General features: G+C 38.8%; 1 protein-coding gene across 2 annotated transcripts in view; it reads right to left on the reverse strand.

Annotated features, from left to right (window-relative positions):
• Positions 1-27964, reverse strand: part of mrpl11 (mitochondrial ribosomal protein L11) — a 113855-nt gene that overhangs the window by 1401 nt on the left and 84490 nt on the right. For both annotated transcript variants that reach the window (XM_028458794.1, XM_028458793.1), the window contains 3 exons: positions 27013-27108; positions 9983-10076; positions 8267-8426 (listed from right to left, as the gene is read on the reverse strand). In XM_028458794.1, the coding sequence (XP_028314595.1) occupies positions 8267-8426; positions 9983-10076; positions 27013-27108 (350 nt within the window). The remainder of the gene's footprint in view (positions 1-8266; positions 8427-9982; positions 10077-27012; positions 27109-27964) is intronic.

Below are 27964 nucleotides of genomic sequence, written 5' to 3' on the forward strand. Positions count from 1 at the left end.
CTTTATTGGAAACATGTTTAATGTCGAAAAAGAAACAGGCTTCTACAAAGTAATGTCAGTTAAGCAAAAATATTTAAAGAAAAATAATTGTTTAAATAATTATTCACGCCCTTTTAAATGTAATGGTGTAATTCATTAGAGGTCAATCTAATTTTGACCAAATCTCACAATTGTTGAAATAGGATCACCTGAGTGGTTAAGCATGTGGAGAATAATTGATAAAAATGGGTATCTAGATGCAAATGTGATCAATGCGAGTGTATAGATTTATTCAGTGTGCATCGGTACAATTTACAGGTGAAATCGAGATGCATCGGTCACTGCGTGCCTGCATCGGTTAAATCCATGGTTGCATCATTTTTTTCATCCATCCATCATCCGTCTATTTTCTGACCCGCGTGTTCCTGTTTTCAGGGTATTTCATTCTATCCTGTGTTTCCGTGGGACTATGAATGCACCATCACTGGTTTGTGTTTTGAACACGGATTGATGTCTGTGTCACGTACTGAGTTTACGTCATACTGAGATTGATTATGAGCATACGCACTAGTTCCACTGTGAGTTTTGCTACTTCCACCGTGCTGAGATTGAAAATTCAATTTGAAAGCTAAGTTTAAAGCTAATGTTATTTGACGAGTGCTTAATTATTATATGTATTCTGTTTGTACAAAAAAAAAAATTAAAAAATAATAATTTATTCTATGCAGTTTTTTTTTTATTATTACATGTATTCTGTTTGGATAAAAATAACGCACATGTTGGAATATACTTTTTAAGAATGTATTCTTCCTTTCACTAATTTCCCATGGCAAGCTTAGTATGGCAATCTGAATTGATCAATACGAAAAGGAATAATTTATTTTCCAAAAAAACATGATTATAATATACATTGTAATAAACAGTTAACCTAATTTAACTTTACAATAATAAGCTGTTGTATTCATAGAAATCTGATCATGACAATCATGTTTTTTTTATCATTGGTCGAGTTTGTCTCCACCCTTTCCTCTGCACACACCCAACACAGCATAACGTGGATGGCTGTTCATCATAGGAATGGGATCCACACAAGGTTCCTGCTGCTTAACAGAAGGTTTTCCTTGCCACCATGATGAATTCATGTTGGGTGTGGGATACATATGTATGTGTATATACGTATATATGCATATGTGTGTATCCATAAAATGAAGAGTCTGTCCTTAAGACTGCTCTACTGTAAAGTGTCTTGAGATACCATTGGTTATGATTTGGCGCTATACAAATAAAAGATTGATTGATTGATTGATTTTTATCAGTGGTTGACTGATGCTTTAAGCATTTTTTTTAAAATCAGTACAGCAATCTCTGTGCATGTCTAATCCAGCAGGGGTACATCTCAGTGCCTAGCAGTCATGTACTGAGATTGTAAGAGAATCTCAGTACGCAGGTGAACTCAGACCGTGACACCGGGAAGCACGTTGGTACCACAACAAACTTACAACAACACGGAGGTCAGTGGGAGCAGCAGCAACAGCTGTAGAAGAGATTTAATCATAAGGCACCTAAAAACTTTACATCAGTCATAGAAAGATGGTAAACTTGACCAGATGGTGGTCTATAAAGAATGCTGTGCTGCTAAACCTTACACAAACTGAGGGGCTCACTAGTATTGATACGGAACCGCTGTTCCCCCTAATTCAGATTCATCAGAGGCAGATTGTAATGAGAGCTCCAGCAAAACAGGTGAGAAAAGTACCTCTAATAACTTTGTCCAAGACGGTACAATGGCAGCTCCCTCTACCCATGATAAAGACATATCTGATGCCAGATCTGTTTTCAAAAGTGTATTTTATTTTATTTTATTCTTTGTTTGCCTAATGGACATTACATATGACTCAGTGAGGGTCTGTTTACAGCAGCTGTGACTGTTAAATAATAGTTTTCATATTTCTTTGTGAAAGACCCAATAGTGAAAGGTTATTATTATTATTAATATTATTAATGTTAATGCTACTGTATTAGCTTAATAACTGCTGAACAGCTCATATTAGTATCTGTGGCAGACAGGAATATGGACATTGGACTATCACTTTAAGTCACTCATTAAGAGTGATGATGTCTCACTGTTTACTGTTTAAGTTGTGACAGTGTGATAAACAGGTTCCAAATGTGAGGAACCACTTCCTGTTCCTTATGTTGAATCTGGTTCTAAATCTCAACCCTACTGGTGAAAAGGCCTGTTTTTTAAGAGGCCAAAAATAAGTTGCATAAAGTGATGCAAAGTTCCAGTACAAAATATAAGCAAAATGTGCACTTGCGAAATTTGCTGCTTATAAGGCATACAATAAATCCACTGCCTTTAGTACCATACTAAAATGCAGCTACTTATTTACCATTTATATTTTTGGTAAAATTTATTTGCATCATGTTGAATCGCATCTTAAAAAATTGCGTAGAATTGAATCACCATCAAATCAATAGCAAATCATATCAAATCATGAAGATCATATCATCAGGGAATTCAATGTATTGCTAATGTATCGTATCACTGGTAGTGTATCGAGATGCGTATCAAATCGTTGTCAGTGATTGAGATTCACATGCCTAGTGTGGGTGTGTCTAAAGTGATTGAGGTATAAAACACCTGTGTCAAGACCAGGGGTGAGCAACTCCAGTCCTGAAGGGCCGGATTCCTGAGGCTTTTAGATGTCTCCCTGTTTCAACACACCTGGGAGGTATTCCATAAAGGAGGGTTAACAAACTCTGAGTCTATCCATAAACTCTGGGTCAACATACCCCGTGATGGAAATTCTGGGTATTGGATTCCATTAAAGCTGGTATGAAGTGGGTCAATCAACCCTGAGTATGTAAACCTTGAGTTACTTACGTGCACGCACGTGATAAAAAGCCATCATCAATGGATCAGAGATTACTCAAGCTGGCATGGCAACCACCCGGAAGAGAGTGATTTATTCACCCTGATGGGTGAAATAAGCTGGTGTTTGATGAATATGAGCCTGTTCTAAATGTGTGTTCAGTCTTCAGTGACTATAGTGGCTTAAATCACCTGTAATTAGTCACACTTTTTGGTCACTTCATCACTTTATTGCTTCAGTGACGTGACGAGCGGTAAATAATATGAATAAAATGTGTTTGAGGAGACGTGTCAGCAGCATAGGATGGCTGCATGGAGAGCCCTGTTGTTACACTGCATGTGCAAAAGTCGGGGCACCCTGAGAGTTTCAAAGTGTCAGATTCTTTTTACAAGCTCAGACCTCTACCAGCTCATTGGTCCTGAAGCATGTGTCAACAATTGTCATTAGGGAGTGCCAGCTGGTGCCAATTTGAGGGTTTCTTAAATACGGCGACTCCACAAACCTTGTACAAACACTCAGCAACCATGGGTTCCTCTAAGAAGCTGTGTAAGACAGAAAAAATTAAAGTAATTGATGCCCACAATGCCGGGGAGGGCTACAAGAAGATAGCAAAGCGTTTTCAGCTTGCAGTTTCCACAGTGCGAGGCATAATTAAGAGATGGCAGGTGAGGGGAACTGTGGAGGTCAAGAAGAGATCTGGAAGACCAAGGAAACTCTCGGAGAGAACAGCTCGTAGTCTGGTCAGAAAGGTAAACCAAAACCCACATTTGACTTCAAAAGACCTCCAGGAAGATTTAGCAGACTCAGGACTGGTGGTGCACCCTTCCACTGTGCGCCGATACTTGCACAAACAAGACCTTCATGGAAGAGTCTGTAGAAAAAAACCTTATCTACGACCTCATCATAAAATACAACGTCAAAAATATGCAACAGAACATCTACAGAAGCCTGATGACTTTTGGAAACAAGTGCTGTGGACTGATGAAGTTAAAATAGAACTCTTTGACCACAATAAGCAAAGGTATGTTTGGAGAAAAAAAGGAGCAGCATTTCATGAAAAGAACATCTTGCCAACTGTTAAATATGGGGGTGGATCCATCATGCTTTGGGGTTGTGTTGCAGCCAGTGGGACAGGAAACATTGCTCGGGTGGAGGGAAGAATGGATTCAATTAAATACCAGCAAATTCTGGAGGCAAATATCACAGCATCTGTAAAAAAGCTAAAGCTGAAAAGAGGATGGCTTCTACAACAGGATAATGATCCTAAACATACCTCCAAATCCACCATGGACTACTTCAAGAAACGCAAGCTGAAGGTTTTGGAATGGCCTTCACAGTCTCCCGACTTAAACATTATCGAAAATCTGTGGGTAGATCTTAAAAGAGCTGTGCATGCAAGACGTCCTAGGAATATTGCAGAACTGGAAGCCTTTTGCAAGGAAGAATGGGGAAAAATCCCAAATAATAGAATCCAGAGACTTGTTGTTGGCTATAAGAAGCGTTTACAAGCTGTGATATCTGCCAGAGGGGGTGTTACTAAGTACTGAAGGTACTGATGCTGTAGGGTGCCCCGACTTTTGCACATGCCAAAATAATGTTTTTCATTTTTGTAATTTTGTTCAATTTATAAAATAAAATGTAACTATGCATTAATGTTTCCTGACAATATTGTCTTTTTTTCCCATATACCAGAGAGACAGTAAATATGAATATAACTTTTTAAATATATAAAATATGCTGTTTTTAAAGGGGTGCCCTGACTTTCGCACACAACTGTATCTTCAAAGATATGTGATCTACAGATTTAACTGTATAACAATATAAAACAACAATCGAGCCTTAAAAGTGGATTCATTTAAATGATCATCTCCTCCTCTATATTATCCACAGGTTTGTATTCAGAGAACTTTACTACAGACGTCAGTAGATGTTTTAATGCAGATCAACCTCTCAGTGACTTTCCCTCAATGCTCTGTATCCACAATGTTAGAAAGAAAACAAGAAAACTACCGTTTGCACAAAAAAAAAAAAAAAACGTAAAGCAACACAACAACATTAGTAATGATGTGAACACGTCTGTGGTGTGTGATGTGACTAATGTGTTACAGAGAAGAGTGTAAAAGGTACATTAATGTGTTCAGAAATGGTGTTCAGGTGGGCGGAGCCAGGTAGAAACCCAGGGTTTCTTTGATAAAACCTGCCAGCAACCAGGTTTAGTTCACGGACAATGTTGCCATGGCAACATACTCAGAGAAGAACATACCTCGCGTTTAGGAATGAGATACTCAGAGTTTCCCTCATTTGAGCCCGAACATACTCAGAGTTTGAACAAAACCTGCTTTATGGAATAAACCCTCTGGTTGAAACCAATGTGTTATTAAGCTCTGCAGACGCATGATAACGAGCCATTCATTTCATTCAGATGTGTTGGAGCAGGGACATAAAAAAGTCTCAGGAATCCGGCCCTCGAGGACTGGGGTTGCCTACCCCTGGTTTAGATGGTCCAGTGACTGGTTGATTGGTATCCCTGCTAACATCGCACCATGAAGACAGAAGAACACCCCAAGACACTCAGGGAAAGGGTTATTGAAAAGTACAAGTCGGGGAATGGCTAAAAAAAATTCCAAGTCACTGAACATCCCCTGGAGTTCAATTAAATCAATTATCAAGAAGTGGAAAGAATATGTCACACATGTAAAGCCACTGTTGAAGAAAGCTCATATTATATCTTGACTAGAGTTCACCAAAAAGCATGTGGAAAACTCCATGGCCAAATGTAAAAAGGCTCTTTGGTCTCATGAGCCAAAATATGAGCTTTATGGCCATCAGACAAGATGTTATGTTTGACAGAAATACTGCACATCACGAAAAACACACCATCCTCACTGTGAAGCATGGTGGTGGTGGCATCATGCTGAGGACGTGTTTCTTTGCTGCTGGCCCTGGAAGGCTCGTAAAGATAGAGGAAAAAAGGAATTCTGCAAAAGATCCTGGGGGAAAATCTTATTCAGTCTACAAGAGAACTACGTCTTGGGAGACAATTTATTTTTCAGCAAGACAATGATTCAAAGCATACTGCAAAAAACTACACAGGAAAGGCTAAAAGACAACCAGGTAAATAATCTGGACTGGCCGAGTGCTTCTGACTGGGGCCGCTAAATGTGCATTTTTATTGTGGGTCTTTGATGAGAGATGTAACATGATCTGAGATTCTGGAAACAAACTTCTTACACACAGAGTTTTGGTTCAACCATGATGAAACGGAAAGGAGACTTTTTACAAACTTAATTTTCTAAATATTTTTCTTCATTGTAATAAAAAAAAAAAAAAACAACCAGTTTTTAAGTGTTACTGTTTTAATATTATTTTTGTATTTTAAAGGGGCAGTATTATGAAAAATTCACTTCATAATGATTTTACTACAGTGATATACAACCTTTAGCCTCATTCAGAGGGCCAAAGTTGAAAATGTTCTGTTTCCTCCCTCCCTTGTTAGTCCACATTTTGTAAAAAGTCAGCTCAAAATGAGCGAGTTAGATTTTTCTCGCATTGTAACGTCACATTGCAGAAACTCCTCCTGACCATCCTGGCTCCTCCTACACTATGAGCATGCATTTAACCCCTCCCTGACGAGCAGTGGGCAGCCACGATGGGAGTTGTAAGGGTTAATAATAATAATAATAATAATAATAGATTTTATTTGTATTGCACTTTACATTAAAGAAATATCAAAGTGCTACAAAGAAAAGCCTAAGACCTATAATGAACATAACTAGAAAACAGTTTAAAACCAATAACAACGAGTTATAAAAAAGGCTACGGAAAGGCCTTTGTAAAAAGGTGTGTGTTTAGGCTGCGTTTAAAAGAATCCACAGTCTGCGGAGCTCTCAGATGGTCTGGGAGAGCATTCCACAGTCTGGGAGCAGTCGAGCAGAAGGTTAAAATAAGGGCCTGATCAACATCCCACAGTGATGGACCAGGGAGATTAGAACCAGTGAGCCTACGATTACAACCCCATTCCCTTAACCACTAGTCCCTTTATCCACAGATAATATATTTACATTCAGTATATAGATAATCCAAAGTGCTCACAATTAGTTCCATTTTCCACATTTATTAGCCTTTATATCGCCTCGTATCGCCTTTGATATGATCTGACGTGTTTGTGACCCAATGCGACGCAGCGGTTAGACTAAACAAAGGATCACCACCTTAAATGAACTATTCCTGTGGTTAGGAGATGTGAGGAGGTAAAGAAAGTGACGTAGCAGTTCCGGTGAGTGTTTGAAACAGCTAAAACAGATGACTGACTCCGCTGCTGACGTGATAAATGCACACAGTGGAGTGTTTATTGTATCACAACAGCCGCATAAATAGCCATGTGTTTTACGTTAATGTGCAGTTTTTTGGCTGTGTGGATAAACAATCACTATGGCGATCAGCTGTGGTGTGGAGTCGGCGTCTACAGACACGGCCACTTATGAAAATACATGAAGGCCCCAAAACAGCCTGTTTTTAGAAGCATCATCAGAGTGATTTTTCATCGGGCTGAAACATCAGAAAACAGGCAAGTTTTAAAACTCAAAACCGCGACAGTAATTTAACCAAAGGGAACGACAGATTTTCAAAAGAAAATATTAGCATATGCTTTTATTTGTAATGAAAAAAGGTCTCATAAATTACATTTCTTATCTCTTCCTTTTTGATAAAATGTATTATTGTAACGACTGAACCATCTGTAAAGTGGCCATCAGTAAAAAATATATATATATATAGATACATATATATATTTTAAGTAAACATCAAATTGTTTTGAATAATCCAAAAAAAGAGTTTTTCTTTTTGGCATGTTGTAGGAGAACGCATGAGAGAAAGCAAACAAGTCATATTGTCAATGCTATCAGCCAATCTGCATCGAGTTGCAAATGCGTGGAAGACTTTTGAGTTTTTCAATTGGTTTATATTGCAAGCGCTACTATGGCAACTGTTGTGATTGACAGCTCACAGTCCACAGAGATCAGGTTTTTAAATGGAATGCGCTTTCAGGGTCTTTTCTGTCAGCAACAACAGACATCCATTCCTTAATAAACGGGACAAACAGGACTGAGCTTGTAAAAAACCAGGACAAATAAATGGTTTAGGGGAAATCGACCGGGACACGGGACGTAACTCTAAAAATGGGACTGTCCAGGTGACACCTTAATTTAACCCCTCCTCCCAGCCCTATGTAGGCTGTGACAAACACACACACATGGTGCGTCCATTCTGTCACTTTGTTTCTCTCGCTGATCTGAAGTAGTGTGTTAGAGGCGGACCACAGAGCTACTCACACACAGCGCTAACAGAGCACCACTACAGTCCTCTTCCATTTACTGAAACAAGATTTGAAGATGAACTGAACATGGACTCACTCGTTGGTAATTTTGATGCCCAGTGAGCGTGCTGAGCCGATGATGCTTTTAACAACGTACTCCAGAGAGGCATCCCTCATTTTGAAGCACTCGTCCTGCACTTTCACCAGTGCGATTTCATACACTGCTCGGACTGACACCATGCCTGCTGTTTCATGACCTGCACACACAAAACCATGATGAAGGCAATGAAACACAGCATTAAAAGCAGACACTAATAATTCTCTCCTTCTTAAACACATGCTCCCTCTTAAGCCCAAGCCACATTTCTCCAAAAATCACAGACCCATAACAATTAACGTTTTTTTAAGCTTCTACGTGACCTACATGGCTAATTTTTTGTTCAAATTGAAATAGGACCCTTGGTGGTTACAAATGATGCGAAATTTTGGAATTATATGATACCAAGTGACAATACCTCATGCTTTAAATACAGAAATGTGTAGTCTGCCCAAAAAATAGAGATTTGCATCAAATATAAATCCAAGTCTGTAAAAGCAGAAATAATTGAACTAATGTATGGACATCAACTACACCAAGTTTGGTGATAATAATAAGCATTAGGCTAAAGATACACATGTTTTTGTACAAAAAAGTTCAGGTGGAAGGCCACATTGCAACAACTGTGCCAAAGTTTTTCACAAATTTAGAAACAAGTTTGTAACTGTAATATGTCAGTCAAAATGATTCCTTTCAAGGGTCTTTTTATTGAACAACATATCAATGTACAATAAACATGTCAAATTTAACCTTTTCTTTAATTTTACCCCAAAAATATTAAATAGAAAGTCACTGGCAGCAGTCAAATGGATTCCAACCATTGTTCGTGTTATGTTTGACCACTAGGTGTTGCAATTTGGCTTGAAATAATCTAATTTCTTATTCAGGTCTCTGTGGTGCCATGCTATTTTTGGTTCCACTCTTTGGTGCCATTACGAATGGTTTTTATTCAGCAATGCTTTGACCAATCAGAACGTTTAACAGCCTGTAGAAATTGGGGATTTCAAACACTAAGGGGCCGGGCTTTAGCCCTGGCCAATCAGAGCTGAATAAAGGAGGGACCGGCCATTTTACGCACGAACGCTATGCGCCTTATTGGACGGATTTCTTGACTGACAGTGCTCAGATGTCTGTAATGGCGGTATCTGTCTGACTGCACAATTTGGATTTATCAAAATATGGAGTTTTATGCACATTGGAACAACTTTTGATGAGAAAAAACAAAGATAAGACACCATTTGACGTCATTGCTTACTTTTTCCTCAATGGATTTTCTGGTTTTATGGAGGTGGTTTGGTACGTAACATACCAGACTTGTATATCAGTTGATTCAGCTCAGTCTGGAGTTTCACATAGGCTTTTGTTATAGAGCTCTGTGTTTATTCTGTGACTCACAGCAGTGGAAAAATGCTGAGTTTGCTGAGTTCTAGACTTTTCCCTCTTTGAACATAATGGCCTGGTGTGTGTGATGTGGTCTCTTGTTCTGAATGTGGGTTAGATAGAGTTATAGCTGAGTTTCTTAGGATTACGGAGAGGTATACAATGTGTGATTTCATTCATTCTTGACAACATTAAGACCCGTGAGAGTCACGGAAGATGTAACTGCCCCCGCTGACGGATCCGTTAGGATTGAAGAGGTTAATATCAATCACCTGAGTGATTTGTGTGGATTTGAGACAAAACTGTAAAACTGCTGCAAACAGCTGCTCTTCTCACCTGTCTTTGTAGCTCCTTTGGCGATGCCTGCTGCTTGCTTGAGGAAATAAGACACAGTGGGTTGGCCGATCCTTAAATCATACGTTCTGTCAGGCTGAAAAAACACAGAGAAATTTAAATTTAGAACTAAATCATTAAAGGGATTCTCCACTCTCCTGTTTCATAGACGACATGAAGAAGAGAAGAACAGCTCCGTGCATGTAAATACAGGCAACCAGGATCGAATGTGGTTCATTAATGGTCTAAGTCTGGATTTTTTGCTCTTCTTTTCTTCTTCATGCCGTCTACAAAACAGCAGAGTTGGAACCGTCACAGATTTTTTTGGGTCACGGAGTTTGTTTATCAAATTTTGGTAAACAAAATAGGTTTACATCAACTTTTTTAACTTTTACTGATTTTTAGAGCAACCCAAAGCAGCAGACATTTTGACTGAAAAAGCTGCTAAATGATTCTGAATGCTTCACCTCCTATAGAACTCAATGGACTAAACGGGGAGATTTGCATCATCAATGTTGTTTACCGTTGATCATCAACGGTAAACTAGTCCCATTTTTAAAAGTTAAAAAAACGAATATGATGCAAAATAATGCATTTTGTTAGGCATAGACCTTCTAATAAGGACATTTCAAAGGATTTAGGCTACATTTGTAAAAACAGTAGAAGATTCCTTAAATAGGAATAAAAAAGCACAGGGCATATTAAAAGACAGGCAGCATACATCAACTGTGAACAACCGACTACAACCTACTGCTGACTTCAGCAAATACTCTCAACGCTTTATCAGTAAATCAAAAACTCTCAATATCTTAAATCTGTTCTTCCACAAGATCTTGGTTCTTGAGGAGTTTGACTGAAAGGGAGAGAGAACATGAGGGAGCAGTAAACCACCTTCAGCTTCCATTAAAGAGGTTCATGGTTTGAACCTGCTGGTTAAACATTCTGTTGGCAGCAGCAGTTACTATTGATTTGGTGTTAAGCGTGATGGAGTCACGTCCATCACTATAGGCTTTTATTCAAGTCTAGTTATTGTCTTCATCTCTTCAGGGAACAGCTGGCTCTTTAAGTGTTGATGCTTTATTGTTTTCACTTTTAACGTCCGTGGTTTTGTGCTGTTTGTGTTGCATTCAGAGGGTTTATCTTTTCCTTTTCTGTTGTGGCAGAATAGGACTCAGGAGAGGCAGGAGAGCTGCAGATTACAGACCAACACAATGTGCTGCTTATATGACGCTTCTAACTGTCACATTACACAGTCCTTTGAGTTCACACTCACAACATTCTACAATGAAGCTCTGAGGAGAATAAATAAATAAAAACGATGCTTCTAGGTAATCTTCATGCATCAGGCCTAGTTTTCATCCTTTACCTTCAAATTATGAGCCGCTCCTTAACTTCACCCTTCGATTGTAAGCCCTTTTCTTTGTTTGTGACCCTTCTGGGGTTAAAGCTGATGTTAAATCATTTCAATAAATCTTCTGAGGTAAGCTTGCCTTGAATTGTCTGTCATCTATCAGATAAAAAAAATGCTAAACAAACACCAGACGGTAGTAGGCTGAGCTGGGATGATATCCCAGAGCAGATGATTTGTCATTACTGTTATCTAACAGTACTGACCTTTCCATAGAGGCAGTGGATTTTTTTCTCTGGTGAAACAACGTTGGACGAGCTGCGGTTAGTTCCTACATTTTATTAAGATCAAACAAAAATATTAGTTTTTTAACAGAAGAAGAGTGGGAGACGTTAAAAAACACTTAGATTCACTAAGATCTGAAATAAACGGCAGTAAACTCGCTGCATCCCTAAATCATTTGGTGGTGCTGTTTCCTCACCTGCAGTGAAAAATTGCAGTGCAAATAGGTGAATCTCCATCACTGACAACTAAGGATGTACAGATCCGATCACGTTATCAGAAATCGGGCCAGATCACATGGTTTCAGACTCAATAGGAATCGGACGTGATCTCCCGATCAGGACTCGGATATATATGTATATTTATTATCATTAAAGGGGTGGGCGGTATACCGGTTCATACCAAATACCGGTATATATTTTCATTATGTTATACATTTTTAACATACTGCCGTACCGGTATATTGATTACACAACGTTCGGAACGCTACGCTGCGATACGTAAGACCGAAGCCTTTTCAACGTTGCACTGCAAAGGTAAACAGTAGCGCTCTGGTTACGGTGTAAATGGATACGAAAGCTCTGAAGCTGCAGAACCAGTAGAACATGATGGCACAAAATAACTTGTGTCAAAAAGAGGAGCCCCTGTTGATTGGTCGGCAGAGCAAGTTGGACGCTGAGCGGAGGTGGAGAGTTAGACTAAAGTTCTCAGACGTTTGTGAATAAAGGAGTGTTATGGCAATTATTATATTCATCATCATATCATCAAATGTGTGTTCATGTGTACAATTTGTCATGTTTTAATACATGATGACTGCATTACTCTTTGCACTTTTGAACAGCTGAGTCATGTTAACACACAGCTAAGAACCCCAGCCTGAACCTTCAAGGCCAAACTCAAACTCACATGCGGATATACACGCACACACACTATCAAGGACAGATACCAGTGGCGCAGGCCTTCCTCATAATATACACGTCTTCATCATCCTCCAACGTTTCCACTGTTGGGAGCATCTGACTCCCTCCTTTTCTTTTTCTCAGGGTGCAACTTTTTTCCCTATCTGTATAAAAGCTTAAACTGTGAAACTGTTGGTCAGTCCTGTATACCCTGAGCCGGGGACAAGACCGTTTGGACCATCCTGCTTAGTACCTGGCCACCTTTCCTCCCAACAGGATGGGACTCCTCTTTTTTGTACTCTTTTTCATTTAGTTTATAATAAATCTTTCTTTTTACAAAATCATCATTCTCTGACTGGACATCATCATTCAACACAGAGCATAATTCATGTCACCAAATGAGGTCAACTGCAAATTTGCCGTGACAGGAGTTCAACAGCAGGTAAATCCCTACAACATTTGTTCTGTTTGGAAGAGACCAAACGTATCGTTAGCTTCTCTGGTAACTAGCCTGATGCTAGTGTGAGTGAATGTTTTAGGGCGTGTTTGTGTGCGTGAGCACAAGTGTTTGTGTGATTTGCGTGTGCACATGTATGTTTGTGTGTGAGAATAGACCACGTGTCAAACTCATGGCCCGCAGGCCAAATCCGGCCCTTTGGAGGATCCAATTCAGCCCGAAGGAGAAAGTAAAAACTATAGAGAAAACATGAATCATTGTGTAAATGAAACTCAACACTCCTGGTGCCTATGTCACATGATTGCAGTCATATTTAGTGCTGAAAAAACTCAAAATTATTACAAAATCTTTCATTTTTCCTTAAATTATTCTGTAATATTTCCCTTAATTAAATAATATTTGGTGACAAGATCTAGGAAATTTAAAGTGAAGATACTGTTGGGACTGATATTTATCACTAGAATATTGTCGGTTTCTTACATATTTTGTAATTTATGTATATGTAGAAGTGCAAACTAGGGCACAATAATGTTGAAATTACGGGACATCCCTATGACAATTCAATACGCATCTCGATACACTACCAGTGATACAATACATTAGGCTAATAAAGTAGCATTAACATTTATAATATGAATAATAATAACCTTTCACTATTGGGTCTTTCACAAAGAAATATGAAAACTATTATTTAACAGTCACAGCTGCTGTAAACAGACCCTCACTGAGTCATATGTAATGTCCATTAGGCAAACAAAGAATAAAATAAAATAAAATACACTTTTGAAAACAGATCTGGCATCAGTTATGTCTTTATCATGGGTAGAGGGAGCTGCCATTGTACCGTCTTGGACAAAGTTATTAGAGGTACTTTTCTCACCTGTTTTGCTGGAGCTCTGATTACAATCTGCCTCTGATGAATCTGAATTAGGGGGAACAGCGGTTCCGTATCAATACTAGTGAGCCCCTCAGTTTGAGTAAGGTTTAGCAGCACAGCATTCTTTATAGACCACCATCTGGTCAAGTTTACCATCTTTCTATGACTGGTGTAAAGTTTTTAGGTGCCTTATGATTAAATCTCTTCTACAGCTGTTGCTGCTGCTCCCACTGACCTCCGTGTTGTTGTAAGTTTGTTGTGGTACCAACGTGCTTCCCGGTGTCACGGTCTGAGTTCACCTGCGTACTGAGATTCTCTTACAATCTCAGTACATGACTGCTAGGGATGGGAATTGATAAGAATTTAGAGATTCCAATTCCATTATCGACACTGCTTATCAATTCGATTCCTTACAGATTCTCATTGGGTGAGGGAATTAAACAATACAAATGGATTTGTTTGCTTTAACTCTTAATTATATTATCTTCTCTGTCTCTTTAATTTCCTGCAGGGATATCAGCTCTCTTTTAATCCACCAGGTATAGATTGTTTTCACTGGATAATAATATATACAAAAGCGCTATATGAAATTGATGAATTATTATTAGGGGGTCAAGCCCGTGAGGCTAGGAACCCTACTGTAATCGTAAGGATTATAGTTACATTTTATTTTTCTCTTGGTAAAAGTGGTGCTGCAGAATAAACCGTGCAAAGGAGGGCGATGCCCTTTGGAAGGTGGGTCCAGACCCCTCAGTTTACCTAGGACGCAAAAACTAACATAAGTCCGCCAGCAGGTGGCGCTATAACCAAGGTCAACACGATTTGGCCTATAACTCCCACACCGTATGTCGCACATTCAAAAACTTCATATCCACAGATTCCTTGAATAGCACTGAATCACCTTGGCTAGGCCACGCCCATTTCTGCCTGTAGTTTTCTTGGTGCAAAAACTGGATAACCTACTTTTTCAAACTCCTTCTTGGGGTTTTGTCCTATCAGCGTGAAACTTGGCACATAGTCTTCAGTTAGACCTGATCTGAAGTTGAGCAAAGAATTTTGTTCGCTCAAAAATACGCAAATTATTAACGAATAAATTGTTCAAGCTAGCTATAAAAATGCGAACTGTTGCATATCTCGGTCAAAATAAACGCTAACAACACCAAATATGATATCGTTGGTTGGCATGTGACTGTGGGGGTATGCGCCAAATTTGAATAATTTAGGCCACAAGGGGGCGCTGCAAATATGGGATATTTATATCTCTTAAATGGCAAGACCAATTTTTTACCAAATTTGGTCAATTTACCATTTTGTCCTTTAACTTTCACATTCTAATTCACACCTTCATAAACTTAATATCCACGTATTCCCTACATAGATTTGCATCTTCTGATATAGGCCACTCCCACTCCCAAAGCATATTGCTCTTTGTAAGTCACTACACATCAAAAACCTACTTTTTTGAATTCCTCCTTGGGGTTTTGTCTAATCAGCATGAAACTTGGCACAAAGAGTCTTCAGTAAAACCTAATCTAAAGTTGATAAAATAATTTTATTTGCTCAAAATATGCATGAATAATTACTGAGTATAGTTTTCTAGCTCGCTATAAAAACGCATAACTGTTGTATATTTTGGTCAAAATAAATACGAACACCACCAAATCTGAGATCCTTGGTTGACATGTGACTGTGGGGGTATGAGCCAAATTTGAATAATTTAGGACACTAGGGGGCACTGAAATTATGAGAAATGTATATCCCTTAAATGGCATAACTGATTTTAACCAAAATTGGTGGGTATGACCTTGGGTCACTCCTGGGGCCGTATCTCGAAGTTAATCGCAATTGGTCAAAGTGGGCATGGCCTAATTCAACATTAACAACAAACATTTATTCCAGCTCAAGTATTATGTTGAGGGCTGTGAAATTTACAGGGTACATAAAGAAGAGCACACAGATCACACATACCAAAAAGTGTGCCACTAGGTGGTGTGAAAGTTACAGGCCAAAATGCATTTGCACCCATTATACCAAAGGAGGCAAAATGCATTTTGGCTTAACTTTCACATTTTAAATCACATCTTCATAAACTTAATATCCACGTGTTCCCTACATAGGGTCGCATCTTCTGACATAGGCCACGCCCACTCCCACGGCACATTACTCTTTGTAAGTCACTACATATCAAAAACCTACTTTTTCGAACTCCTCCTTGGGGTTTTGTCCAATCAGTGTGAAACTTGGCACGTAGAGACTTCCTATAGATCTGATCTAAAGTTCAGCAAAGAATTTTGTTGGGGCAAAATATGCACAAATTAATACTGAGTAAAATAGTCTAGTTAGCTGTAAAAACACGAACTGGTGCATATCTCGGTCAAAATAAATGCTAACAACACCAAATCTGAGATCCTTGGTTGACATATGACTGTGGGGGTATGCGCCAAAGTTGAATAATGTAGGACACTAGGGGGTGCTGCAAATATGGGATTTTTATATATCTTAAATGGCAAGACCGATTTTTACCAAATTTGGTGGGTATGACCTTGGGTCGCTCCTGAGGCCGTACCTCAAAGTTTTTTGTTTTTTTTAAAGGATTTTTTTGGCTCTAGTGGCCTTTATATGACAGTTGCTTGACAGGAAGGGGGTGAGAGAGAGCAGGGAATGACACGCAGGAAAGGGTCCCAGGCCGTACATGGGGCGGGCGCTCAACCCACTGAGCTACACACCGCCCCTCCGTACCTCAAAGTTAATCACGATTGGTCAAAGTGGGCTGGGCTTATTACAACATAACATATAAATAAACAAACATTTATTTCATCTGAAATATTATGCTGAGGGATGTGAAATATACAGGATATATATATAGCAGAGCACACAGATCACCCATACCAAAAAGTGTACCACTAGGAGGTGCTATAATGGGTGCAAATGCATTTTGGCCTGTAACTTTCACATTTTAAATCACATCTTCATAAACTTCATATCCACCTGTTCACAGCAAATGGCACGTTGGCCTGTGTCCTGACGCTCGCCCCAAGCCCATGTGACGTATTTCCATGGGCTCTGCAAAACCTGGGGCCAAGTCACGCGGGAAGGCTTGACCACCTTTCATAACTGCTTGCAGTTCTAGTTATTATTATCATTACAACATATGACACATTTTGGCTACAAACATTTGAGAATATTTACAAAGCTCCTTTTGAACTTGACCAACTTGATCCAAAACTAATTCAGACATAAAACAAATAACTTCAGTAAAAAAGAACATATTAACCAAAAGTACAGCTGCACTTATTGTTATGTGTTTAAACGGTAAAGCTTTAGCTTAGCCTTTGTTTACATTTCTATAAATAGACCTTCAGGGACGCTGTCCCCGTTGTTAAATGTGAAGTTATCAGCCGTGTGTGTGAACGTGTGAAAGAGCAAACTAAAAACAACGAGGACACAAACTGGTGACGAGGTGTGTGTTTTTGTGGAAGTTTATTGTTTTCAGAAGAAAAGTCCGTGCAAGAAGCAACTTTTGCGTGAGTGTGCAGAACCCGGAAGTGATTAGCATAGCAACAGAGTCGCTACAAACACAGCATGGAGGACAGCGCAGCTGCGGGTGGAGGAGGTGGATTCTCCACAGTGGACAGCAAACAACTATATGGTGGAAGGAGCTTCACTTGGTTGCTAGCATAAACACAACATACAGGACCTGGAGGAGTTTATTGTTACGTATTTGTGATTTAAGAGGAACCGATAAGCGGAATTGAAATACAAGCAAACAAACAATTCCTAGGAATTGGATTATTGGGAACCGGTTCTCAGAAAGAAAAAGGTTTTTAATTCCCATCCCTAGTGACTGCTACGTAGTGAGATGTATCCGTGCAGGATTAGACATGCACAGAGATTGCTGTACTGATTTTTAAAAATGCTTAAAACATCACAACAGTCGACCATCGATAAAAAAAAAAAAATCGATCAATACCAAAAAAAAATGTCATGATCAGATTTATATGAATACAACAGCTTATTATTGTAAAGTTACAGTAGGTTAACTGTTATTTATTGCAATGTATATTATAATCATGTTTTTTGGAAAATAAATTATTCCTTTTTGTATTGTCATTGCTGCATGAGACACTATTATTTTACTCAAGTTGTTGACTGAGATTGTCGCTCAAAAAACACAAAGCAGTGATTGCCCTGCGACCCTGAAAACAGGAACAAGCAGGTCAGAAATTAGACGGATGATGGATGGATGAAAAACAAATTACGCAACCATGGATTTTACCGATACAGGCACCCAGTGACCAATGCAACCTGATTTCACCCGTAAATTGTACCGATGCACACTGAATGAATTTATACACTTGCATTGTGCACGTTTGTATCGAGATACCGATTCGTATCGATTCATCTCCACATGTTTAGTATAGACGTGGTTGAGACCGCCCTATTTAAATGAACATTTTGCTCATTTAACGTGGAGAGGTGAGTGCACAGAAGCTCACAATGATATTTGAAGAAGTGAAATTAGAGGCTGGTGGACTTCTCTGTCTGCTGCACAAACATTTAATAATGTAGAAAACAAAAAAAACAAATACAAGTGCTGTGTAATAAACTTTAAAACCAAATGATATTTTATCCCCCTAATTTAATGTGGCTGCTCCGTAACGTCCTGTAACTTTGCTCTTATCAGTCCATGAAAAACCTCATCCAGCTGGTCTGAGCTCCTGAGTAGCGCTGTGTCACACATTCTATGTGAACCTTGTGCCAGCTGCGTAAATTACACAGCTGGTCAGCTGATTCTGGCCTGACGCTCCTTGCAATCACCATGACATGAAAGTTTGAGTCAAAACATGGAGAGGAGTACACAGGAGCTCACTGGAGCAGCACATCTGGAACAATATTCATGGTTATCCGTGCACAGCATCCTCTACACTGCAGTCACACTGGACTCCAGCTATTTCTCTCCCTCACACACACTTACTCTGAATTTCCTTTCAGTGGCGTAAATATTGACTACAGTATTGTTTTGTTTAAAATATTTTCTTAGACTAGAAAGGTTAACGTCCGCTGTGTATTGTGTCAACATTCACTGCAGCCATGATCTGTGTGAGTTTGCACCTGCCTGTGGGTTGTATTATTTTCGGCACAGAAACAGTCACCGCAAACAGTTCCAGATTTGATGAATTGCATTGCATTCACTCCATTAAGTTAAGATTGAAAGTTAGATTTTCCAATCCAATCCAACTTTACTTATATAGCAGTTTAAAAACCCAGGAAGAGGGGGACAAAGTGCTGTACAAAAGTGACAAAAGTGCATAAACTATATGACAAACAACAAAACAATACAAAATATAAAATAACAGTGTACAGTACATAAAATCAATGCAATTAAAAACCATACACCAAAGTAAAAAGATGCGTTTTTAAAAGAGATTTAAAAACAAGCAGAGATGAAGCCTCTGATATCAAGTGGCAGTGCGTTCCACAGCTTCGGACCCGCAACTGCAAAATCTCGGTCGCCTCTGAGCTTTTTTTCTACTGTCTGGCACCTTTAGCAGTCGCTGGCCAGGTGATCGAAGTGCCCGAGCAGGGACATAGGGCTGAAGAAGGTCTGCCAGGTATTTGGGTGCAAGGCCGTGCAATGATTTAAAAACACATAAAAGTTTAAAATCAATCCTAAAATGAACTGGCAGCCAGTGTAAAGTGCTCAAGACAGGGGAAATGTGCTCAAATTTCCTTGTGCCAGTTAAAAGCCATGCAGCAGCGTTCTGTACCATCTGGAGACGAGAGATGGAGAATTTACTAATCCCCACATAGAGTGAGTTACAGTAGTCCAGTCGAGAGGTAATAAAAGCATGGATCACTGTCTCAAAATGTTGCTGAGTAAGCATGAGTTGGATTTTGGCCTGTTGTCGTAAATGAAAAAAGTTTGATTTGACAACAGCTCTGATCTGGCTATCAAAAGTGAGTGTGTCATCTAGCTTAAAGCCAAGGTTTTTGACACTTCTTTTTACATTAGGACCAAAGGAACTCAGGTCACAGTCAGAGGTACAGGTAAAAGCATTGACTTCCATTTTCCTTTGATTAAAATGTAGAAAATGTAGGTACATCCAAGCCCTTATGTCCACCAAACATTCTGTTAGGCTTTTAAAACACTGGAAGTTTTTTTTCTGACGGGATATATACTTGCGTGTCATCTGCAAAACAATGAAAAGGTATGTTGTGTTCACTAAAAATGGTGCCAAGGTGCAGGAGGTAGAAAGCAAATAGAAGGGGGCCCAAAACTGAACCCTGGGGGACCCCACATGATAGGATAGCAGTGGAGGACACACAGACACCAAGGCCAACACAGAAGATTCTGTTAGTCAGATACGACCGGAACCACTGAAGAGCTAATCCTTTAATCCCTACCCAATGCTCTAAGCGAGAGATCAGGATGTCATGGTCCACAGTGTCAAAAGCTGCAGTTAAATCTAAAAGCATAAGAACAACAAAGTCGCGAGACTCAGTTGATAAAAACACATCATGCTTGCAATTTTCTGGCACCATACCGGAAGACAGGCTACTATTTATCAGTGTAAAAAGAGAAGGTCCGAAGGCTGAAAAAACCTCCTTAAAGAGCCGCGGGGGGACAGGATCATTAGGAGAACATGGGGCCTTCATATTTCTGACTGTCTCTTGCAAAGAAAGTAAGGTCACTGGCTCAAAATGATCAAAAGAAACTTAGTAAGAGAAATTAACAGATGGATCATACCCTGGAGCTGTGATTAGAGCCCTGGGTTATAAAAGTGTGCCTAGGTAAGCACACTTCAGCTGGCGTACGATAGGAAGTGTGTACAAATTTTTTTTAATGGCATAAACGAGGGCAGCACGTACATCCCACGCCTGCTTTTGTTTTAAATCACTGTCAATTTGGAAAGGAATCACCTTGCTCCGCCCATACGATGCCTATAAATGGTCTGGTGAATGCCCTTCATGAATATTCACAAATACGAATTTCACGATGGACCGAGGGGGAAAATGAGCAAATAAAACAAATTTTACTTATTATGAGGTGGAGTTATTAATTGTTGAGGACACACGCAGGAGAGTGTAATTTGGTGACAGTCCGCATTATGAATGATAGAAAGGCAGATCGCATTGCGTTGCCTCAGACTGTGACTGAGTTGAAAAATAAATGGTCAGACATGGAAGCGGAGGAGAAAAGATGTTCAACAGGTGTTGGAAAGAGCGCACCAGAGCTCAGCCTCATGGAGGATCATTGGGGAACCCCTCGGTGTAGGGGACACAGATGCACTATATGCACCAGAAGCATGGGATTAAATTGAATTTCCTTGTTTCCTCGTCCTCACAGGGGGTCCTGCCTATAGGTCTCTCCGATCTGCTTGGTCTAAATAATCTGTCAATTGTAATGCAAAACCATATGTTTGTCCCTTCCGTTGTTGATGACTCTTTTGCAGTGTGGTTCGCCTGAGGACACTGAAGGACATGTTTGTTGAAGGACTGTTTGCCTCATTTCAACAAGTGAAAGGGATTTTTCAAATTCATGATTCACATTTCTTCAGATATCTTCAGCTTTGCAGTTTTGTGTCTGCTTCACTTAATCACTTCCCATCATGACCACCTGACACACTCCTTGAAAACATTTTGGACTTGAATGCAAACTCATTGGTAAAATCTATGCTATTATTAATTCCTATGATTTGGAACCATTGTCTCGTGTCAAAAGTAAGTGGGAGGAGGAATTTATAACTGTAATCCCTGAAGCTGTATGGCAATCTGTGATATATAATATATATTCCTCTTCAATTTGTTTAAGACATAGGGTAATTCAATTTAAAAATTGTTCACAAGTGAAACTGACGAAATTTAAACCTGACCTAGACCCCCACTGTGATCGCTGTGAAACTGAACCAGCGACTCTATCTCACAAGTTTTGGTTCTGCTCAAAATTGACACACTTTTGGGAATCCATATTTAGATTTGGACGTATTTCAGATTAATGTTGAACCGGGCGCCACAACTGCAATATTTGGTATTGTACCTCAATTTTCTAAATTGAATCAAAAACAAAAAGATGTGTTTACTACACTTATTCTCCGAAGGCTTATACTGCTTAAATGGAAAGACAAATACCCTCCATCGTTTAGAATGTGGTTTGTTGATCTTTTGTCTCATCTAACACTGGAGAAGATACAATATTCTAGAAAAGGTTGTGCCAGTAAGTTTTTCACTCTCTGGCAACCCATCTTGGATCAAATCAAACAGGTGGATCCCTCACTTATTCTATCAGAATGATGTCGTATTCATATTTCTATTCTATTGGTAATTTTTTTTAAGGTGCAACAGGGTGGGAGTGTTCTGTGGGAGGGGGGAGGGGGGTTATAAGCCAAAAAAAAAGACATTGTTTTTTCTTTTCTTCTGTTTTGTATCATATGTACAATAAAAACACTTTGAACAAAAAAAAGACATAGAAGCGGAGGAGAAAATCTGTATCACTCTCCACCATCTGTTCAACAGGTGGTGGAAAAAGTGTGTGTTGTGAAATGTGCAATGTTGGATTATTTCACTCAAATGTATCAATTTTACAGAGCTGTCTTTATTTTCATCCTTCTCCTGTTGGGGGGAGGGGAGGTTGCCATTTGCATACGGCAGGGGCAGAGCTGCCGTGGAGGTGCGCACATTATCATGCCAGGTTTTTTTTTATAAGTCCCAAATGTTGCTTATAAGTGGCGTACGCTTTCTATTTTTTAAGTACACAGCGTTTATAAATGAGGCCCCTGGTATCAGAGACTTTTGCAACAAAATGTTTTAAAAATCTTTCACAGGCAACAGCAGAGACGTCAGGATAAAGTCTGCAGTGGATTGAGAGCTGCATCAATAACTTTAAATAATACATGTGTATATCCCTGCACACACAGATCACGAAAAAGGATTCAAGACGAGTGCAAATAGAGCAATTATCTTATTAACTAGAGAGGCCTCACACAATTTATATGCTTAACAATCCAAGCATTACTAATGAAGATAATCTATAACTTCATTTAAAGCTCTGGATGTTATTCCACATGTGTTGAGGTGGGATGCTCTGCAGCTCCTCCATCACAAGCAAAAGAAAAAGCTGCTTTAAATGATAGTAGATGATTGGGGGACCTAGCTTGTTATTACATATTCTATGTGTGCTCTCACTTGTCAGCTTAGATCCAATTAAAAACAAACCCCGGTGTGTTTGCTTTGATCCATTAAAAGCAGTGAATGCTGCCATCCCAATCCCAGAGCATGCCAAAAGTAACAGAGCAAGGCTGCTGGAACTTCTGTCCAAGTTAGACTGAGGTTTGATTAAAGAAAATCTTCACGAAGACCGGATGTATTTGGGCTTTATTTTCTGTTTACTGCATCACAACTGAAGCTCATGTTCACTACATGCTGTCATACGTGTGAGTTTTAACCACTCACAATGAAAACAACATACAACAGGTAGTGAACAAAAACACTTTCATAGATAAACTCAAATAACTTAAATAATATCTGGTTCAAAGTGCTCATGCATGCTCTTCACAAAGGGGCCAGAAATGTGACATACATATGACATTGTTATGTATGAATACATTGATCTTGGTTCACATTGAAAATGTCAGATGCAGTTTTGGGATAATGGGTATAATTATTTTCAATACAAAAAAAGCACTACAGTAAATGTGTAGAAAAAGCTAATATACAACAAAAACAGTACCATAATATAATATTAATGTATAGAGTGTGGTTACTGCGCTGGCTTAAAGAAAAATAACTAAATCAATAAAAAGTGCTACATTTTCTAATAAATTTGATGACAGTCATAGTTTCCAAATATCAGTGAAAACTTCAAGCCAAACTGATTCATAATGCAGCGATTACATTTTTCAAATAGACTACATGAAAAATGTACATTTATTGGGTTGAAAACAATACAGAATTTCTGATGATGATAAAAGTATTCTCTGTACCACTCCCTGCAGGAGATGCCCAGGGGCAGCGGGGGCTTGGAAACCATGATAAAAGAAGTGCTGCCGTCTACTGAGCTGTGACAGATGGAGAAGGTGGAGTTTGCACATTTCCCCCCAATCTTCTTTGTTGTTTACATAAATATTATTTTATTAAAATACTTTTTAATGATATTTTAACATTCTGATGTGTTCGTCTTATTTTCCTATGGGTGGATGTGCCATAGCAGCTTCAGCCTGTCTAGCTTGCTGTGAGAGTATAAGCTCCCATTTAATAGATTTTTATACGTAAAAATGTTTTTAAGACACTTTTCTTGAATTATGTGATGCAATATTTTATATAACACAGAGTAAAAAAAGCATAGGTCCCAGTGCACCAGTCAGTTTGACCAAAAAAAATGAAAGAGTTGTATAGTAAATATGAATAAACTTAGAATCCTCACTACACCAATATACCAAAAAACTATTCAGACTGTACACACATGGGAGGAAATGAAAATTGAAACCAGAATGTTTAAATTGATAAAAAAATAAACCTCTTACTATATATATATATATATATATATATATATATATATATATATAGTGTGTGATAGTGTGATCAACAGAACCCCTTTGATAGTTGGATAGAGTTTCATTAGTCCACAGTATATTAGAGTGAAATTATTCAATTTTAGTACTAAGAAAAATCCATTAAAATTATGAAAATTTAATATTTTTTCAAACCAAGTGTTGTAATATGATCAGCAGGAGGCAAATGAAAGTAAATACCATTGATCTTATTAGATATTCTTGTGGTTGTCTGTTTTTGTATTGGTGAAATGGAATAAATCTTCAGCAGAGACTTCAATACTTCCCCCTAGTGGAGGAGTGGTGCTCTACACACATGTGGATCAGGAGCTCTGTGTGTGTGAATGTGAGCAAAGCTGCATTATGGTTGTCTAAAAAATAAATGTACATGCCGATCGATCCACAAACGCACTTTGCTCAATCCACAAGCAAAAAATGAAAATGAACACATTATAACAGCATTGCAATGTATGCTGATGAATAATTGACTTAACTGGCGTATCGTAGTTTTGTATGAAGTGAAGATTGACAATGACTCGAGATAAACTTGCTAAATGTTTTCAGGTTTCAGTGTCAATATTAAGTTTTTCTGCAACTGAAATAACAGGTGATTTATTTTATATAATTTTAAAAGAAGACGTAACAAAAAAAAAATTAAATAACTGCAAAGCATAGCAACTGGTTACATGTATTCTTTTTTATCTTGCAGAAATGCTGTACTTGAATTAAGTAAACAGTAGCATAACCAACTTAGCATCTGCATTGCTTCACCCCATGGAATTAAATTCAGAGGCTCTTATAGTGGGGTCTCCTAACCCTCTTCCCCTGGTCAGGGGTCTGTAACCTTTACTCTACAAGGAAACATTTAACCTCATCTCACCTGGATTAAAGTCCTTCTGGAGGCAAAAAAAATACATTCTCAATAAAGACAATACAGTGTGTTAAATTATATACAGTTAAAATGATATAGAATTATGTTTTTTTATTTGATTTGATTTATAATGATCATGTAAATGGAAACTCAAAAACAGTTTAAACAGTTTAACATCAAGAAATAAAACAGTATCTTGCATCTTCAAATTCTTACACATCTCAGTTTACAAGAACACAATGTTTCATAAAGAAGATTTTTTTAGTTAATGTATTTGAAAGGCTACAAAAAGTAACTTGAATTTGATAACACATGATCATGTGATCAACACATGCTAATTTCTCATTTCTTGCCACACATTAAACATACATATTTAACTTGCACATTGGTGGTTAAATTTATCTGTTCCCACACAATTAAAATCTCTATTTTCTTCCAGAATAGTGATTTTGTTGGTTTAGTTATCTTACCAGGGATTTAAAACTTAAGGTTAGTCACAGTGACAGGAAAGATGATCTGTAGATGTTGCAGGAAGTGAAGTAGGAAGGTGCTGAGTGATTGCACAACATGATTTATTTTAGGTTAACAAATTGTTATATCTTGATTTTATTTATAATTAATCATTAATAGTTTCTGTAAAAAAAAAAAACTATTCATTTTGATAGTTTTTTTAAAGCTATAGGAAGCCATTGCAAAAGAGTCAAAGGGCCACTTTCGGCCCGAGAGCCGCAGGTTGCAGATCACTGCTCTGGGAGAACCACAGCTGAACATCTGGCCTGGCATCATAGTCCATCAGTTCTGGTCCCTCCATGATGATTATGATGAGTGTGTACACTATCGCTGAGCTCAGCACGTTCTTCCTTTTTACTGCTGCCCTCAAGGTGAGCGCACACTCAGTGAAGGGTTCGTTATGTCTGGCTCTGTTCGCAGACCGCACGCACTCCAAAGGAGCACATTGGTTTTTATACTCTGTGCATTCACCGTTACATTACCCGCAGCCAAATTACATGAGCGCGAAGCTAGAGAGAGAAAGAGAGAGAGTGAGAGAGAAAGAGAAGTGCACTCAAAATAAGGCCACCCTTACGCACGGATTCGACCAGATAACATTTTCACTCGCACACACTGAAAAAATAGTCGCATATGCAAACAAATTTCGTCACAGTTTCGAGCCCCGCATTTGTAAATATATTTGAGACAAATCTCTCCCCATACAATACTGCTCTATTTACAATTCACTCAACAACAAAAACTAACAATGTCACAATCTACCATTCTCAGTCAATAGCTAAATGTGATTGTAATGGCTGGGTTTCAACACATAGTCATTCTTACATTTGTACAACAAAATACTCCAAATGTAAATACTTTGACTAAAATGTCAAGAGTTGGATGAGGATCAATCAACAACTACTTCATATCCAATTACATTTGTTTTCAACAGAAAAATGTGTTTCTGGGGTTTATTGACTCTTTAAAGGATTAGAGTTCTTACAGCACACAGTGGGATGTGGTCAGGTTGAATTATAAAAGTCACAAACACTGACATCTCTTTCCTGTGTAACTGAAATGTCAAGCAGGCACTTAATGCTTTTTAACTCCAGCCTCCTTTGGGCAATGGTTTGTTAATACCAATAGAAAGAATAAGTTAGTTTGGAGGCGACAAATAATGGAAGCATTTGGTGCTGCTTTGCAGAGAGAGGCTTTAACCATAAATGTGGGAATGTAAATGGTCAGAAGTTAACTGTGACGCACCTTGACCTGGATCTTAATTGGTAGAGGAATGCCCTCTTTCAGCTCCTTGGTTTTCTCATTGAAGTCTTTACAGAATTGCCCGATGGGAATTCCTCTCTGAAACAGGGACAGGGAGCAGAGGAAAATAAACATGAGAAAATGATGAAGTGCTGCTTTAAAATGTATGAGCAATACTTGCTCACAAAACATTTGTGTCGCAGCGTTCTGCCAGAATACTGATGCACGGGCTGCTGTCACTCAATCACTCAGACAGCTTTGGTCCTCTGATGGGCTTGCACGGATGTAGAGGTTTAGAGAAAATGTATGAGACACAGTATTATATCCCCGGTGTGTGTCTCATCTTTGTAGATGTGTTTTCCGCCGTCTCTCTCTTGTGTGTGTGTGTGTGTGTGTGTGTGTGTGTGTGTGTGTGTGTTACAGTCAATTGGATTTATACCACACTGCAGCAAAAACAACATGCTTTCTTGAAAAAAGAAAAAATATATATATCTACAGTTAGACAGGCTTCCACTGCCCAAAGAAAGTAAGGGAAACTGGGAACTAACAGCAGGAACTTTCCAACAGAGCCTGACTTGGACATGGAGAGGATCTGCCTCAACTATTTTAGATGATTCCTCAGGCCAATATACAGTCCTTGACAGTATCAATGCTCAGAGCGGGGCTTCCCTCTTGAAATACCGCCCATGTAAGTTTGGAGAGACGGACCGTCGTTGGCCAGGTCATGTGACCTGGAGAATGCCTGGAGAACAAATTACTTTACGGCAGTCACGTGGCCACAGGCTCTGATCATTGGGCTAAGGCTTTTGCTTGTATTCCCATCTCAAAACCATTATAATAGAACTATCAAAAAGTATTGCTTTTATTGCTACGTTAACTAAATATCCTCTTACATATTGTACCGCCCCCTTACACATCACATCAGTGTGATGGAAAACACACTTAAAACTTTTTA

The sequence above is a fragment of the Gouania willdenowi genome, chromosome 10, assembly GCF_900634775.1.
Source record: "Gouania willdenowi chromosome 10, fGouWil2.1, whole genome shotgun sequence".
NCBI classification, from domain to species: Eukaryota; Metazoa; Chordata; class Actinopteri; order Blenniiformes; family Gobiesocidae; genus Gouania; species Gouania willdenowi.